Source organism: Schistocerca nitens, chromosome 3, assembly GCF_023898315.1.
Source record: "Schistocerca nitens isolate TAMUIC-IGC-003100 chromosome 3, iqSchNite1.1, whole genome shotgun sequence".
NCBI classification, from domain to species: Eukaryota; Metazoa; Arthropoda; class Insecta; order Orthoptera; family Acrididae; genus Schistocerca; species Schistocerca nitens.
The window spans coordinates 787,747,471-787,763,840 of NC_064616.1; the positions used below are offsets into that span (position 1 = coordinate 787,747,471).

Here is a 16,370-nt window from a genome sequence, read left to right on the forward strand (position 1 = left end):
TGACTCCATTTTCTTTTAATTCTTAAAAGCTTCAAAGTGGTCTCGTAGTGCAGACGCGTGGATTATGAAGATCGTTTCATCTCTCCACCGGTACGCTGTTGGGGATGCTCTGCACGCTTTTTGGTTACAAATACTTTTGATCGAGCTTAAACTCTGTTACCAGCCTGGAGCTGTTACCTGGAATAGCAAGTAACTCCCCAGTCAAACCTGAAGTCATGTGCCAATGTTTCGCCAAGCAGAGATTTGAAAATAATTCAAAATCTGGTATCAACGATCAGACAATTTGTCCACTTCAACTGGCGAGGAACATGAAGGGTATTCGCAAAATATAAAATGTGTAAGCTAATAGTCTGAAACAGAATTGTCTGTCGTGCACAAGCGTTGAAGCTTAATAGCTCGATATCTCACATTTTAATTCTCTGTTTATGTGATACTGCAATAAGGTAGACATTTCGCTGCTAACAGTTTAGAAATGGGCCACTAGTTCACCTGAAAAATGATTTACGGAAGAATTGGCCAGATCTGTTTGCAGAAAGCAGCCCGGGGTGCACCAATGTGCAAAACTTAAGGGCGAAAGTAATTTCCGCTTGATGTGTCACTGCCAAATAACGTAGCTCGATGAAACTTGGACCAGACATAGAAAGAACTACTGCAGTGTGGTACAGAAAGTAGCCGAAAGAAATACACAATGAGACGACACAAATGACACTTTTGTTCGAAGGAAATAACTACACAGAAGACACCACGATTCATGATTGTCCTCTGGACATTACAAGAGGCGAGAGGTGGTTGTTAACAGGACGTGTGATCACCATGGATCGCAGTGCATGCTCTGTAACATGCTCCCATGCTGGCTGCAAGACTGGTAAGGATTTCTTCTAGTGGGGCGTTCCATTCCGCTACCACGCGTGGTGCGCGTATACGTCCTGCGGTACGTCTCCCCAACGCATCCCATACGTGCTCGATGAAATTTAAGTCGGGAGGATGAGGAAGCTTATCCATTGGCTGAATATTTTCTCGTTCCAACAGCTCCTCCATCTGCGCTCTTTTATGCGATCGTGCATTATAGTCAGGCCCGAATTCACCCCTGAAAAGAAGCACATAGGAAAGGAGTACACTGCCATAGTAACATTGAACGGTGAATCTACCGTGTTCAAAGATCTGGAGGTCAGTACGCGCAAGTAACATTATGCCTTCACACACCACAATACCTGGACCATAAAAACTATCAAATTCGACTTTGTTTCTGGGTGTGTTACGTGCTCCCACCTCTCGTCATATGATGGTACGTAATGCACCCAGGAACAATGCCGAACATGATCGTTTTGGTGGTCCAGGTTATGTTGTGGGGAGCCATAATGCTGCATGGACGTACTGACTTATAAATTTTTGAATACGGTACATTGACCGATCAACGTTATTGTGACACTGTACCCCTTCTAAATATCCGTCTTTTCATGGGGGAATTCGGCCGTGTCTTCATTTTTATGTGTGACATTGTGCGAGGGCATCGATCAGCGCACTTGGAGAAGCTCTTGGAATGAGAAGATATTCTGCAAATGAACTGGTCTGTCCGTTCCTCCGATTTTCGTCCCATGGATGCATTGGGGAGACGTCATGTAGCACGTCTGCATGCACTAATGACCATACAGCAGTTCATAACCGCGCCAGTGGAAGACTATAACCGCGTTAGTGGAAGACCGTAACGCCCTACCACAAGAACTCCTTAGCAAGCTTGTAGTCAGCATAGGGGCACGTTGCAGAACATGCATCGCCATCCTTGGTGATCACACACACTATTAATAACAATTTTCCACCTTTTTTAATGTCCAGGAGATCATCATAGATCACGGTGACTTCAGTGTAATTACTGTCTTTGACTAAAAGAGTCATTCCTGTTCGTTACATTGCGTACATTTGTACAGAAACCAGATGGCAGTTATAAGAGTCGAGGGGCACGAAAGGGAATCAGTGGTTGGGAAGGGAGTGAGACAGGGTTGTAGCCTATCCCCGATGTTATTCAGTCTGTATAATGAGCAAGCAGTAAGGGAAACAAAAGAAAAATTCGGAGTTGGAATTAAAATCCATGGAGAAGAAATAAAAACTTTGCCGATGGCATTGTAATTTTGGCAGAGACAGCACAGGACCTGGAAGAGCAGCTGAACGGAATGGACAGTGTCTTGAAAGGAGGATATAAGATGAACATCAACAAAAGTGAAACGAGAATAATGGAATGTAGTCGAATTAAATCGGGGGATGTTGCGGGAATTAGATTAGGAAATGAGACGCTTAAAGAAGTAAATGAGTTTTGCTACTTCGGGAGCAAAATAACTGATGATGGTCGAAGTAGAGAGGATATAAAATGTAGACTGTCAATGGGAAGGAAAGCGTTTCTGAAGAAGAGAAATTTGCTAACATTGAGTATAGATTTAAGTGTCAGGAAGTTGTTTCTGAAAGTATTTGTATGGAGTGTAGCCATGTATGGAAGTGAAACATGGACGATAAATAGTATGGACAAGAAGAGAATAGAAGCTTTCGAAATGTGGTGCTACAGAAGAATGCTGAAGATTAGATGGGTAGAAGACATAACTAATGAGGAAGTATTGAAAAGGATTGGGGAGAAGAGAAGTTTGTGGCACAACTTGACCAGAAGAAGGGATCGGTTGGTAGGACATGTTCTGAGGCATCAAGGGATCACCAATTTAGTATTTGAGGGCAGCGTGGAGGGTAAAAATCGTAGAGGGAGACCAGGAGATGAATACACTAAGCAGATTCAGAATGATGTAGGTTGCAGTAGGTACTGGGAGATGAAGAAGCTTGCACAGGATAGAGTAGCATGGAGAGCTGCATCAAACCAGTCTCAGGACTGAAGACCACATCAACAACATTGCGTCTTGCTCTCAGTTACCATCTGTACTGCACTGTAGCAGTTCCTTCTATGTGTGATCCAAAATTCATCGAGGTATCATACTTGGCAGCGACAGAGCACGCAAAAGTTACTTTCGGCCGTAAGTGCTGCACACCACTGCTGATCTACATCTCCAACGTATCCCAGGCAAAATGGTCAATATCCAGGGGTATGACAGGAAATATCATTCGAAGAAAAAAAGTCTAGTAAACATGGGCTGCAAAATGCGTATACCTTAAGATGGCCCGCATCTCGTGGTCGTGCGGTAGCGTTCTCGCTTCCCACGCCCGGGTTCCCGGGTTCGATTCCCGGCGGGGTCAGGGATTTTCTCTGCCTCGTGATGGCTGGGTGTTGTGTGCTGTCCTTAGGTTAGTTAGGTTTAAGTAGTTCTAAGTTCTAGGGGACTTATGACCACAGCAGTTGAGTCCCATAGTGCTCAGAGCCATTTGAACCAACCTTAAGATGTTTGAGCACTTCTTCATCTTCCATACTGCGAAATAAATCTCTTCTACTACAAGCTCTTTGCTTTCCATATTCTGAAAGATGGAGGTGTGAACCAAAACAAGAAAAAATGTCCATTAAACATGGACTCTAATACCTTAAGAGCTAAGAGCAATTCATCTTTGCTACTGGGAAACACACTTTTTCTACTGAACAAGTGCTCATAGCGCTTTCAGAGTCCATGTTTATTAGACAGTTTTTCTTGTTTCGCTCCATACTAACTTCTCGCAAAATATGGAAAGCAAAGAGCTTGCAGTAGAAGAGATTCGTTTCCAAGGTCGAAGATGATGAAGTGCTCATAGGTCTTAAGGTATGCATTTTAGAGCCCACGTTCACTAAACTCTTTGCTTCGAATGGTCGTTCCTGACGTATACCTGAGTACTGACCATTCCTCCTGGGAAACACTGTATATTTTGCAAACCACTGTAAAGTTAATGGCTTTGATTGCTTCAAATTGCAGCATGTATTAAAGTTTATTCTCCTTCCACTAGTGTATGGAGTGCTGGAAGAATGATTGCTTTAATGACTCTCCACACAGCAGGTAATTAAGGTTTGTTTTAGCGATTACTATAGTGGAAATAGATAGGAGTTGTTGTACATTACTCAGTCAATACTGTTTCCTAAAACTGTGTAAGTAGGCTTCCAAGGGATAATTTGCGTCTGCCAGTTCAGATTTTTCAGTGACTCCATCGCATAGCTCAAAAAATCTGTGGCCCTTCGTGCTGATCTTCTTTGTAAACGTTCAGTATCCCCTGCTAGTCCTATTTGGTATGGGTCCCACACACATTACAGTATTCTAGGATCGATCGCACGGGTGTTTTGTATTATTCTCATTTGTTGATGCATTGCATTTTCCCAGTAGCATGGGATCATTCCATTTCATGTCCCTAATAAATTGTTACATCCAAGTATTTTTATGAATTGACTCATTCCAAATGTGACCCATTAATATTGTAGACATACGATATGACGTTTCTGCGCGTTGTGAAGTGCACTATTTACATTTCTGAACATTTAAAGCATATATATTATCTTTGTACCACTCTGAAACAATATCGATATCTCAGTGAACATTTGCGCAGCTTTTTCTAGACAGTACTTTGTTATAGATAACTTGCAAAATTCTGAGCTTTCTATTAATATTAGTTGTCAAGTCATTAACATACAACCTGAACAATAACAGCCCTCGCACAATTCTCTGTGGTACGTTTGACGTTTCTTCTTAATGTGCCCATGACTCTCCATCCAAGATAACATGCTGCGTCCTCCCTACCAACAAATGCTTAATCCTGTAACGACAAATTTGTTTTGATACGCCAAGTAATGTGCTTTAATTAATAGGCGTTGATGTGATGCTGATTCAAATACTTTTCGAAAGTCAACAAATATTGCACTAACCCGACTGTCTTGACCCATGACTCTAAGGCTGTCATATGGGAAAAGCGCGAGTAGAGTTTCGCATGAATGATGTTTCCGGAATTCGTGATGTTTGATGGCATGGGGGGGGGGGGGCTCATTCAGTTCGGTAACTTAAATTAGAATGAAGAAATATTCGAAGAGAAGAAAACTTAAAATGCAGATGTTTAATTACATATCTTCTACGGCAATGAAGATGCGATTTCCGGGTGAAATTTAAGTTACACAAATGACTATGAAGATTTTATTTTCATAGCAACTATCCAATTTTATAAGAATATATCGTTTACTTGATACACGCGCAACCGTACAATACTTTTTAAAATTACGATTAGGGGTCAAACTTGGCAGTTAGCTTTTTAGAAATGTCCAATGTGCCCTAGACCGGTTGGAGTCTCTCAAAACCTCCACTTCATCACTTTCCAAAATGGTTCAAATGGCTCTAAGCACTATAGGACTTAACATCTGTGGTCATCAGGCCCCTAGAACTTAGAACTGCTTAAACCTAACTAACCTGAGGACATCACACACATCCATGCCCGAGGCAGGATTCGAACCTGCGACCGTAGCAGCAGCGCGGTTCTGGACTGAAGCGCATAAAACCGCTCGGCCACAGCGGCCGGCACCACTTTCCAAAAAAGATCATGTTCCGAGAGATCAGAAAACAGTGGATTCCAACGGTGCAATGAGAGATACAGGGTGACAGTTCTTGAACTATATCAAATAAAAGCGTCATAATTTCTGAACGCTTTGCGTTAGGATATTGAAACTATACGGCTGGTCGCGGGGCATGATGGGAACTAGTACGCGCATGCGCACGCACCTTGTTATCGACCATTTGCCTGTGAAAAAGTCACGGTACAGCATGCCTGAGCACACTGCACTTGTGAAAGCCTACTATGGGAACAATAACAGCCCAGCTGTGACTCAGAGGAAGTTTGCGACCGAGATCAAGCTGAAGACAACCGGTCCAAGTGTGCTAACAATCAAGAATTTGGCTCTGAGCTCTATGGGACTTAACTTCTGAGGTCGTCAGTCCCCTAGAACTTAGAACTACTTAAACCTAACTAATCTAAGGACATCACACACATCCATGCCCGAGGCAGGATTCGAACCTGCGACCGTAGCGGTCGTGCGGTTCCAGACTGTAGCGCCTAGAACCGCTCGGTCACTCCGGCCGGCAATCAAGAATTTGGTTCGCAAGTTTGAGAGAACGGGTAGTGTTGGTGATGACAGTGTTGGCAATGTCGGTCGCCCAAAAACGGTGAAAACGCCTCAAAACAACGAGAAGACATGCACTGTATTTCAAATCAGCCCCAGGAAATCGATCAGACGAGCTGCACGACAGGTGGGAATTAACTGCGAGACACTGCGACAAACTGTTGTTGAAGACCTGCATCTCTTCTCATGCAAAATTCAAACCCATCAGCCATTAAATCCCAGGGCCATGGAACAGCGGTTGTGTTTCGCCAACATTATTGTTCACAGAACTGATGAACAGGACTTTGATATGGATATGGTTTGGTTTAACGACGAAACCCAATTTCATTTGGATGGGTTCGTCAAAAAGCAAAATTGACGCAATTGGGAGACTGAGAATCCGCTTTTCGCGATCTAGAAGTCTAAGGACATCACACACATCCATGCCCGAGGCAGGATTCGAACCTGCGACCGTAGCGGTCGTGCGGTTCCAGACTGTAGCGCCTAGAACCGCTCGGTCACTCCGGCCGGCAATCAAGAATTTGGTTCGCAAGTTTGAGAGAACGGGTAGTGTTGGTGATGACAGTGTTGGCAATGTCGGTCGCCCAAAAACGGTGAAAACGCCTCAAAACAACGAGAAGACATGCACTGTATTTCAAATCAGCCCCAGGAAATCGATCAGACGAGCTGCACGACAGGTGGGAATTAACTGCGAGACACTGCGACAAACTGTTGTTGAAGACCTGCATCTCTTCTCATGCAAAATTCAAACCCATCAGCCATTAAATCCCAGGGCCATGGAACAGCGGTTGTGTTTCGCCAACATTATTGTTCACAGAACTGATGAACAGGACTTTGATATGGATATGGTTTGGTTTAACGACGAAACCCAATTTCATTTGGATGGGTTCGTCAAAAAGCAAAATTGACGCAATTGGGAGACTGAGAATCCGCTTTTCGCGATCTAGAAGTCTAAGGACATCACACACATCCATGCCCGAGGCAGGATTCGAACCTGCGACCGTAGCGGTCGTGCGGTTCCAGACTGTAGCGCCTAGAACCGCTCGGTCACTCCGGCCGGCAATCAAGAATTTGGTTCGCAAGTTTGAGAGAACGGGTAGTGTTGGTGATGACAGTGTTGGCAATGTCGGTCGCCCAAAAACGGTGAAAACGCCTCAAAACAACGAGAAGACATGCACTGTATTTCAAATCAGCCCCAGGAAATCGATCAGACGAGCTGCACGACAGGTGGGAATTAACTGCGAGACACTGCGACAAACTGTTGTTGAAGACCTGCATCTCTTCTCATGCAAAATTCAAACCCATCAGCCATTAAATCCCAGGGCCATGGAACAGCGGTTGTGTTTCGCCAACACTATTGTTCACAGAACTGATGAACAGGACTTTGATATGGATATGGTTTGGTTTAACGACGAAACCCAATTTCATTTGGATGGGTTCGTCAAAAAGCAAAATTGACGCAATTGGGAGACTGAGAATCCGCTTTTCGCGATCTAGAAGTCTAAGGACATCACACACATCCATGCCCGAGGCAGGATTCGAACCTGCGACCGTAGCGGTCGTGCGGTTCCAGACTGTAGCGCCTAGAACCGCTCGGTCACTCCGGCCGGCAATCAAGAATTTGGTTCGCAAGTTTGAGAGAACGGGTAGTGTTGGTGATGACAGTGTTGGCAATGTCGGTCGCCCAAAAACGGTGAAAACGCCTCAAAACAACGAGAAGACATGCACTGTATTTCAAATCAGCCCCAGGAAATCGATCAGACGAGCTGCACGACAGGTGGGAATTAACTGCGAGACACTGCGACAAACTGTTGTTGAAGACCTGCATCTCTTCTCATGCAAAATTCAAACCCATCAGCCATTAAATCCCAGGGCCATGGAACAGCGGTTGTGTTTCGCCAACATTATTGTTCACAGAACTGATGAACAGGACTTTGATATGGATATGGTTTGGTTTAACGACGAAACCCAATTTCATTTGGATGGGTTCGTCAAAAAGCAAAATTGACGCAATTGGGAGACTGAGAATCCGCTTTTCGCGATCTAGAAGTCTAAGGACATCACACACATCCATGCCCGAGGCAGGATTCGAACCTGCGACCGTAGCGGTCGTGCGGTTCCAGACTGTAGCGCCTAGAACCGCTCGGTCGCTCCGGCCGGCAATCAAGAATTTGGTTCGCAAGTTTGAGAGAACGGGTAGTGTTGGTGATGACAGTGTTGGCAATGTCGGTCGCCCAAAAACGGTGAAAACGCCTCAAAACAACGAGAAGACATGCACTGTATTTCAAATCAGCCCCAGGAAATCGATCAGACGAGCTGCACGACAGGTGGGAATTAACTGCGAGACACTGCGACAAACTGTTGTTGAAGACCTGCATCTCTTCTCATGCAAAATTCAAACCCATCAGCCATTAAATCCCAGGGCCATGGAACAGCGGTTGTGTTTCGCCAACACTATTGTTCACAGAACTGATGAACAGGACTTTGATATGGATATGGTTTGGTTTAACGACGAAACCCAATTTCATTTGGATGGGTTCGTCAAAAAGCAAAATTGACGCAATTGGGAGACTGAGAATCCGCTTTTCGCGATCTAGAAGTCTCTTCACCTACAGCGGGTGTCTGTGTGGTGTGGAACGTCGGGTCACGGAATAATTGGTGCTCTATTTCTTGAAGGCATGGTGAGTACTGAACGGTACGTGAAGGTTTTGGAAGATATTCTCCGGATCTGAACACATGTGATTCCTTTATGGAGGGCGATGTCAAAGACAAGGTGTACAGAAATAACCCGAAAACCACTACTGAGCTGAAAACCAGCCATTCAAGAGGTCATCGACAGCATCGATGTTCCGACATTTCAGCGGGTCATGCAGAATTTCGTCATGCGTCTGCTCCAAATCATCGACGATAATGACAGGCATATGGAAAATGTCAAGCTAAATCCAAATATCTGTAGTGACGTTTACATGTTGAATAAAGTGTGTGCATGCCGTAGTTTGTAACTAATTTACGTTTATTATCATACAGTTCAATAATTGCCATCTATATGTATGCCCCATGCGACAGATTGACCATTTTTGAGAAATGATTCCTGTAACTTCCAGTGGTAGAAATTAATATAAAGGCAAGTGGTTATTTGTGAAAAAAAAACAAGTTTATTTACATATTTGGTCTCGCACACTTTTTCCGCCGCACTGTTTACAACAAAGCAAGAAAAAAAAATACATTTTCATTTCACCATTATAATTTGACTGAGAACTTAAAAACTGTAAAAAAGTCGGTCTTTAGGGTAGGAAGGGGCAGAATTTAGAGTAAAGGCAGGTCCACTAGATGGCGCACATAGTGATGAATGGAGGTGTGTCTGCTAACGTCGTACGGTAGTTACTGTGATAATGCCTCTTATAAAGCCTCTATAGGGTGACGAGCAAACAAATATTAAGGTATACAAAGAAATGGGCCTGTCTAATCATCAGAGTGCTACGAAATTAGGGTGTTCCAGATGTGTGCACAAGGAGGTTCGTCTGAAGCTTACGGAAGAACATATGTCGTGGACCGTAGAATGGAACAAAGTAATTTTCAGTGATGAGAAAGCCGCGCGGAGTGGCCGCGCGGTTTAGGGCGTCCTGTGACGGACTGCGCGGCCCTTCCCTCCGGAGGTTCGAGCACTCCCTCGGGCATGGATGTGTGTGTTGTTCTTAGCATAAGTTAGTTTAAGTAGTGTGTAAATCTATGGACCGATGATCTTAGCAGCTTGGTCCCTTAGGAATTCACACCCATTTAAACATTTTTTCAGTGATGAGAAGAAGTTTAATTTGGTGAGACCACATGGTTTTCAGTATTACTCAAAAATGTGTGTGAAATCTTACGGGACTTAACTGCTAAGGTCATCAGTCCCTAAGCTTACACACTACTTAACCTAAATTATCGTAAGGACAAACACGCACACCCATGCCCGAGGGAGGACTCGAACTTCCGCCGGGATCAGCCGCACAGTCCATGACTGCAGCGTCTTAGAGCGCTCATTCAGTATTACTGGTATGATATCCGTACAGAAGAACAAGTTCTGATGAGTAGGAACTTGACGGCGGGAGAGTTATGTCCTGGGAAGCATTTTGTGCTTGGCTCAAATGGCTCTAAGCACTATGGGACTTAACATCTGAGGTCATCAGTCCCCTAGACTTAGAAACTACTTAAACCTAACTATCCTAAGGACATCACACACATCCATGCCCGAGGCAGGATTCGAACCTGCGACCGTAGCAGCAACGCGGTTCCGGACTGAAGCGCCTAGAACCGCTCGGCCACAGCGGCCGGCCATTTTGTGCTGTAGGCACGTCCAACATACCATGTTTGCATCGCAAAATGAAGTCTGATGATTATAAAGTAATGCTGGAAATTGAACTGGTTCGTATGTATAAGGAATTTGTCTATGATAATTTACTATTCCAACACGATAACGCTGGGATTCACAGGTGTGTAAAGACAAAGTCGGGGTTTCAATGCAAAGCAATTGCACTTATGAGTTGCCCATCGAGACGTCCGGATTTAAATCGAATGGAGAATCTATGAGGGATCCTAGCACGACGTGTTTATCGCAATAGACGACATTCTGAGACTGCGGCAGAGCTGAAAACCGCAATTCGAATGGAGAGGACCTCGATCTCGCTATTCACAATATACATAAATTACCTTGTGGGTGACATCGGAAGTTTACAGAGGCTTTTTGCGGATGATGCTGTGGAATATCGAGAGGTGGTAACAATGGAAAATTGTACTGAAATGCAGGAGGATCTGCAGCGAATTGACGCATGGTGCACGGAATGGCAATTGAATCTCAATGTAGACAAGTGTAATGTGCTGCGAATACATAGAAAGATAGATCCTTTATCATTTAGCTACAAAATAGCGGGGCAGCAACTGGAAGCAGTTAATTCCTTAAATTATCTGGGAGTACGCATTAGGGGTGATTTAAAATGGAATGATCATATAAAGTTGATCGTCGGTAAAGCAGATGCCAGACTGAGATTCATTGGAAGAACCCTAAGGAAATACAATCCGAAAACAAAGGAAGTAGGTTACAGTACGCTTGTTCGCCCACCTGCTCAGCAGTGTGGGATCCGTTCCAGATAGGGTTGATAGAAGAGATAGAGAAGATCCAACGGAGAGCAGCGCGCTTCGTTACAGGATCATTTAGTAATCGCGAAAGCGTTACGGAGATGATAGAAAAACTCCAGTGGAAGACTCTGCAGGAGAGACGCTCAGTAGCTCGGTACGGGCTTTTGTTGAAGTTTCGAGAACATACCTTCACCGAGGAGTCAAGCAGTATATTGCTCCCTCCTACGTATATCTCGCGAAGAGACCATGAGTATAAAATCAGAGAGATTAGAGCCCACACAGAAGCATACCGACAATCCTTCTTTCCACGAACAATACAAGACTGGAATAGAAGGGAGAACCGATAGAGGTACTCAAGGTACCCTCCGCCACACACCGTCAGGTGGCTTGCGGAGTATGGACGTAGATGTAGAAGAGACCACTGCCCATATACAATCAATGGCGAAGAGGATTTTCACAGTTATTAAGAGAAATGGAGGTTCGTCTAAATACTAGGTCGTAGTTGTGATCTATTTCCTGTATATGTTAGGTTATTCTGACTACAATTCATAATTGCCTTCATATAAAATTTCCACACCCAAACAGCGCGGGGTTGCCGTGCGGTCTGAGACGCTTCGATGCTTGAGTTAAAATTTCATCACATGTTTCAGTCTTGATTCATGTAGAAGATGTAGTAATGTGAAATCGGATGAATCTTCCCGAAACGTCACGCGTTATGAATTTAGCGAATCGTTCTGGATTTGAAATTTGAGAGAACAAAGATGATTTATTGCTACTATGGGAAAACGTGCAAAATGCGCGTCGTGTTGGCGACATACCTGGTCTGTAGGAGCTCCTTGATGGCACTGTGGCCGACGCCGGCCACGAGGTGCGGCCAGGCGTGCGAATGTCGACGCTCGGCAGCCGCGCCGGCCGACCGCCTGCCTACCGGCGAGTCCTCTGCAGAACCCTCCTCGTCCGACTGGAGGAAGTGGCGGAAACCCCACTCGAAATCCTCCTCCGTAACGCGTCCGTCGCCGTCGTGGTCTAGGTCGCTGAAGATGGCGTCGGCATCTTCCGCGGTGATGTCGAAGCCAGCGCACAGGTCGCGCAACTCCTGCTGGCCGATGTAGCCGCGGCCTTTGCGGTCGCAGGAGCGGAAGAGCTGCCGCAGCTGGGAGCTGTGGTCCGCCTCCATTGCAGTCGCGCGGCCTAATGACGGGACGCGCGCCGCGCACACCACTGCTCCGCGCACCTGGCGCCGCCGGTGGCCAATCACTGAAACACTGCGCCGCCACTAATTGCCACGGCTTCTTCGTATACGCTCCGAGTATCCTCTTCACGTGTGTGTGCCACGGAGCATAAACATCCGTGGAGTAAGCATTCGGATGTGCGGAACGAGAATTCTGTCCACCATATCTTCTGCAGTTCAAGTCACGTGATTTTGGGACGACACATTTTAGCCCGTATAGCGCTTAGCGTATTTTTGAGTGCTATTACTTCGCTGCTACAGACATATCAACTTCAGAAGTGCCGTGAAAATTTGTATACGCGTTTTACTGGATCTTCTAATTAATTACGTGGCAATGATACTGTAGACGGCACCGAAGTGTCTCGAAGGAACAACGCATTTGGAATTACGAAATTGTTACAGTAAATACCGTACTCAATTTGTGCCACCTGCTAGTCCATTATTTCTTTCCATTTCTCTTTATTTACATTCTGTTTTTTATATAGAAGTAAAATACCTATAACACAATTTTAAACATGACTGACAGCAGCAACCGTAAATAAATTCAATATGTAAAGTGTGGTGTCACCGCCAGACACCACACTTGCTAGGTGGTAGCCTTTAAATCGGCCGCGGTCCGTTAGTATACGTCGGACCCGCGTGTCGCCACTATCAGTGATTGCAGACCGAGCACCGCCACACGGCAGGTCTAGAGAGACTTCCTAGCACTCGCCCCAGTTGTACAACCGGCTTTGCTTGCGATGGTTCACTGACAAAATACGCTCTCATTTGTCGAGACGATAGTTTAGCATAGCCTTGAGCTACGTCATTTGCTACGACCTAGCAAGGCGCCATTATCAGTTACTATTGATATTGAATCACGTACCGTCAAGACCGACGTTCACCATTAACGGATTAAAGTTAAGTATTCCACTAGCTACGTCCGTTTTTCTAAATTCTAATTTCCTTGTCCTGTTCCAGACCTCACGCCAGCCTGCGTGAGGTAAAACGCGTGCCTTTCAGCCTCCTCTAGCAACACGGTGTTGGCTCTCCTGCCAACCAAAACATAAAGTATACAGCCAACCAGTTTTTACATTAAACTTATGCAACCGTTTGCCTGTATACTATATATACTGAATATATATAACATTTTTTTGCCATCTCATCAGAAAAGTAAAACCATAGACTACACAAAAAAATAAGTAATAAAATAAGTGAGAGCAACAATTTTTTACGTTTTCTGTTGCACTGATTCATATTGTCGAACCGGTTATAATTAATTACGTTACAATGACACTGTATAGGAAACTGACCCATCCAGAAGTAACTGCCATGTGTAAATCCTATCTACATATAAACGTGGCGGCAATATGTATACAATGACTGGCAGTTTACTCAGACAAACTTCCAAATTTATCTAACATTTTTCTCGTAAACACATGACCATAAAATCGCAGAAATTCTCTCTCCAATACAAGACTTCATAATACGTTGTCTTCATGTTTTCCAACATGTGAAGTACCTCATCTCAATATGTCGTTTACAATTATACATACCTTTGAAAAGTATCTGGTCCTCCTTTGACATACTTGTTATACACCTAGCAACGACTTTACTGCACTATCTATCATGTGAAAATTTGAAATAAATCACTGAAGAGTTATTCGAAATTTTTGTATCAGTGTTTCCTCTTTATATATATAAACACATAAAAAAAAAGTTTTCTATCACCTCGGTTCCAAGAGTTCCGGAATCTGTACAGAAAAATGGAATAGAGAGCAACATAAACATCATTTACGTCCCTTTCTATTGCTCATGAAAACCACACATTGCATGTTGTACCACCATACAGCGAGACCTTCAGAGGTGGTGGTCCACATTGCTGTACACACCAGTACCTCTAATACCCAGTAGAACGTCCTCTTGCATTCATGCACTCCTGCATTCGGAGTGGCATACTATCCACAAGTTCAACTCACTGTTGGTCCAGATTATCCCACTCCTCAACGGCGATTCGGTGTAGATCCCTCAGAGTGGGTCATGTCGTCCATAAACAATGCTTTTCAATCTATCCCTGGCATGTTCGATAGGGTTCATGCCCGGAGAACATGCTCGCCATTCTAGTCGAGCGATGTCGTTATTCTGAAGGAAGTCATTCACAAGATGTGCACGATTGGGGTGTGAATTGTCGTCCGTGAAGACGAATGATATGGTTGCACTATCGGTTGGAGGATGGCATTCACGTATCGTACAGCCGTTTTGTCGCCTCACTTGACCACCAGCGGCGTACGTCGGCCCCACATAATGCCACCCCAAAACAGCAGGAAACCTCCACCTTGCTGCAGTCGCTGTACAGTGTGTCTAAGGCGTTCAGCCTGACCGGTTTGCCTCCAAACAAGCCTCCGACGATTGGAGCCGTGTACCTCCTTCGTGGTGGAATGACTGGAACTGATCGGCTGTCGGACCCCCTCCATCTAACAGGCGCTGCTCATGCATCTTTGAGAGGGTTTAGTGACATCTCTGAATAGGGAAAGGGACTGTGTCTGTGATACAATATCCACAATCAACGTCTATTTTCAGGAGTTCTGGGAACTGGGTGATGCAAAACTTCTATATATAGTATGCATTAGCGTATCGTTTAAAAGTTGAAGTAAATTGGTCAAGAAATTTTGAAGTTTTTGGTAACATTGTATCTTCTTTATATATAACACGTGTATTTACATATGATATGTACTAAAATATAGTCAGTCTGCCTCTGAGTGTTCATTAGAGTTTCATGTAAAAACTGGAAGTACGTCGGTCAATAACTTTTCGAGATTGTTGGTAAAATGTCTCCCTATCACTTAATTTCTTTGATGGTTCTGGAGTCTTTGTTACTCAGTACACGGGAAGATGTGAGTAACACAGCTACAACAGCAGTAGAGAATCGGCTTGTATTTTGAAAATTAAGTCATTTAAGTTAATTTAGAATTCTGTGCGACCTAGGAAAAAAGTGTTATCTTGACAAAGCCTAATTGTCTATTGTAAATGCAAACATTTTAGGTTAGGCTTTACCGTGACTGTTATTGACATTAAATGAAACAACAAATTTACTGTTGCCAGTCACTGATTATTTATCTCCACGATGCGTTTCAAAGGTTTAAACCTCCATCATCAGGTCCATTTACTATTGTTAGTATGACGTGTGTGTGTGTGTGTGTGTGTGTGTGTGTGTGTGTGTGTGTTGTGTGTTGTGTGAAGAATTTTTGGAGGAACTTGTAGCACTGTCTAGTGGAGAAACAAAACACCATTACAGAAAATGGTTTTCGGTTTCTTTTGCCAGAAACTAAGCGTATATCTAAGGCTAAATAGAAGATAAGTAAAATAGAGTATCTCCAGTGATCACTGGTTCCTTTCAGTGTCGTAACAGTGACTGGTAACAGTAAACATGTTTTTTCAACTAATTGTCTACAGTGTTTCACCAAGAACCCGGATTCAAGTCAATCACAATGAATCCTACAGTAATTGTTCCACCTGTTCTCGAATTTCATGACGCAACAGATGTCTTCTCTTCTGAATAGTTTACGTATTTTCCATCGGAATAGTTGCAGAAATATAGGGGATTTCCTTTAATATAATCAACAAACGATATTTCACGCCACTGCTTCCATGAAATTCCATTCAACAACCACATTTTGAAATAAACTTTAATCACAGATATAACGAACCGTCGTTGACACCTGCTTCGAGTAACTTCAATACTACTATAAAAAAAGTTTTTTTGCAGTTTTTCTACACATAAATGATCTTTCCTACAAAAATCTTGTTTGCATATCTAAACGTGGGACATACTGAGGTACTGAAAACAGCAATGAATTATTATTTTATTCATAGCTGTTATTTTTTCAGCAACTGTGGTATGCACTTAGCACACCAACTTGACTCTGTAGTGTAGCCTCTGTAGCGAGTAATTGCTAACCGAAGGTACCCGGGGAATGAGTGTTGTGTTGTCCTCACGTT

General features: G+C 43.9%; 1 protein-coding gene across 1 annotated transcript in view; it reads right to left on the bottom strand.

Moving 5' to 3' along the window:
* The window catches only part of LOC126249427 (ras and EF-hand domain-containing protein-like), a 335,116-nt gene extending 322,778 nt beyond the window's left edge, over positions 1 to 12,338 (bottom strand). The window contains exon 1 of the mRNA XM_049951080.1: positions 11,980 to 12,338. Coding sequence (XP_049807037.1) covers positions 11,980 to 12,338 — 359 coding nt within the window. The remainder of the gene's footprint in view (positions 1 to 11,979) is intronic.
* Positions 12,339 to 16,370: the final 4,032 nt, after the last annotated feature.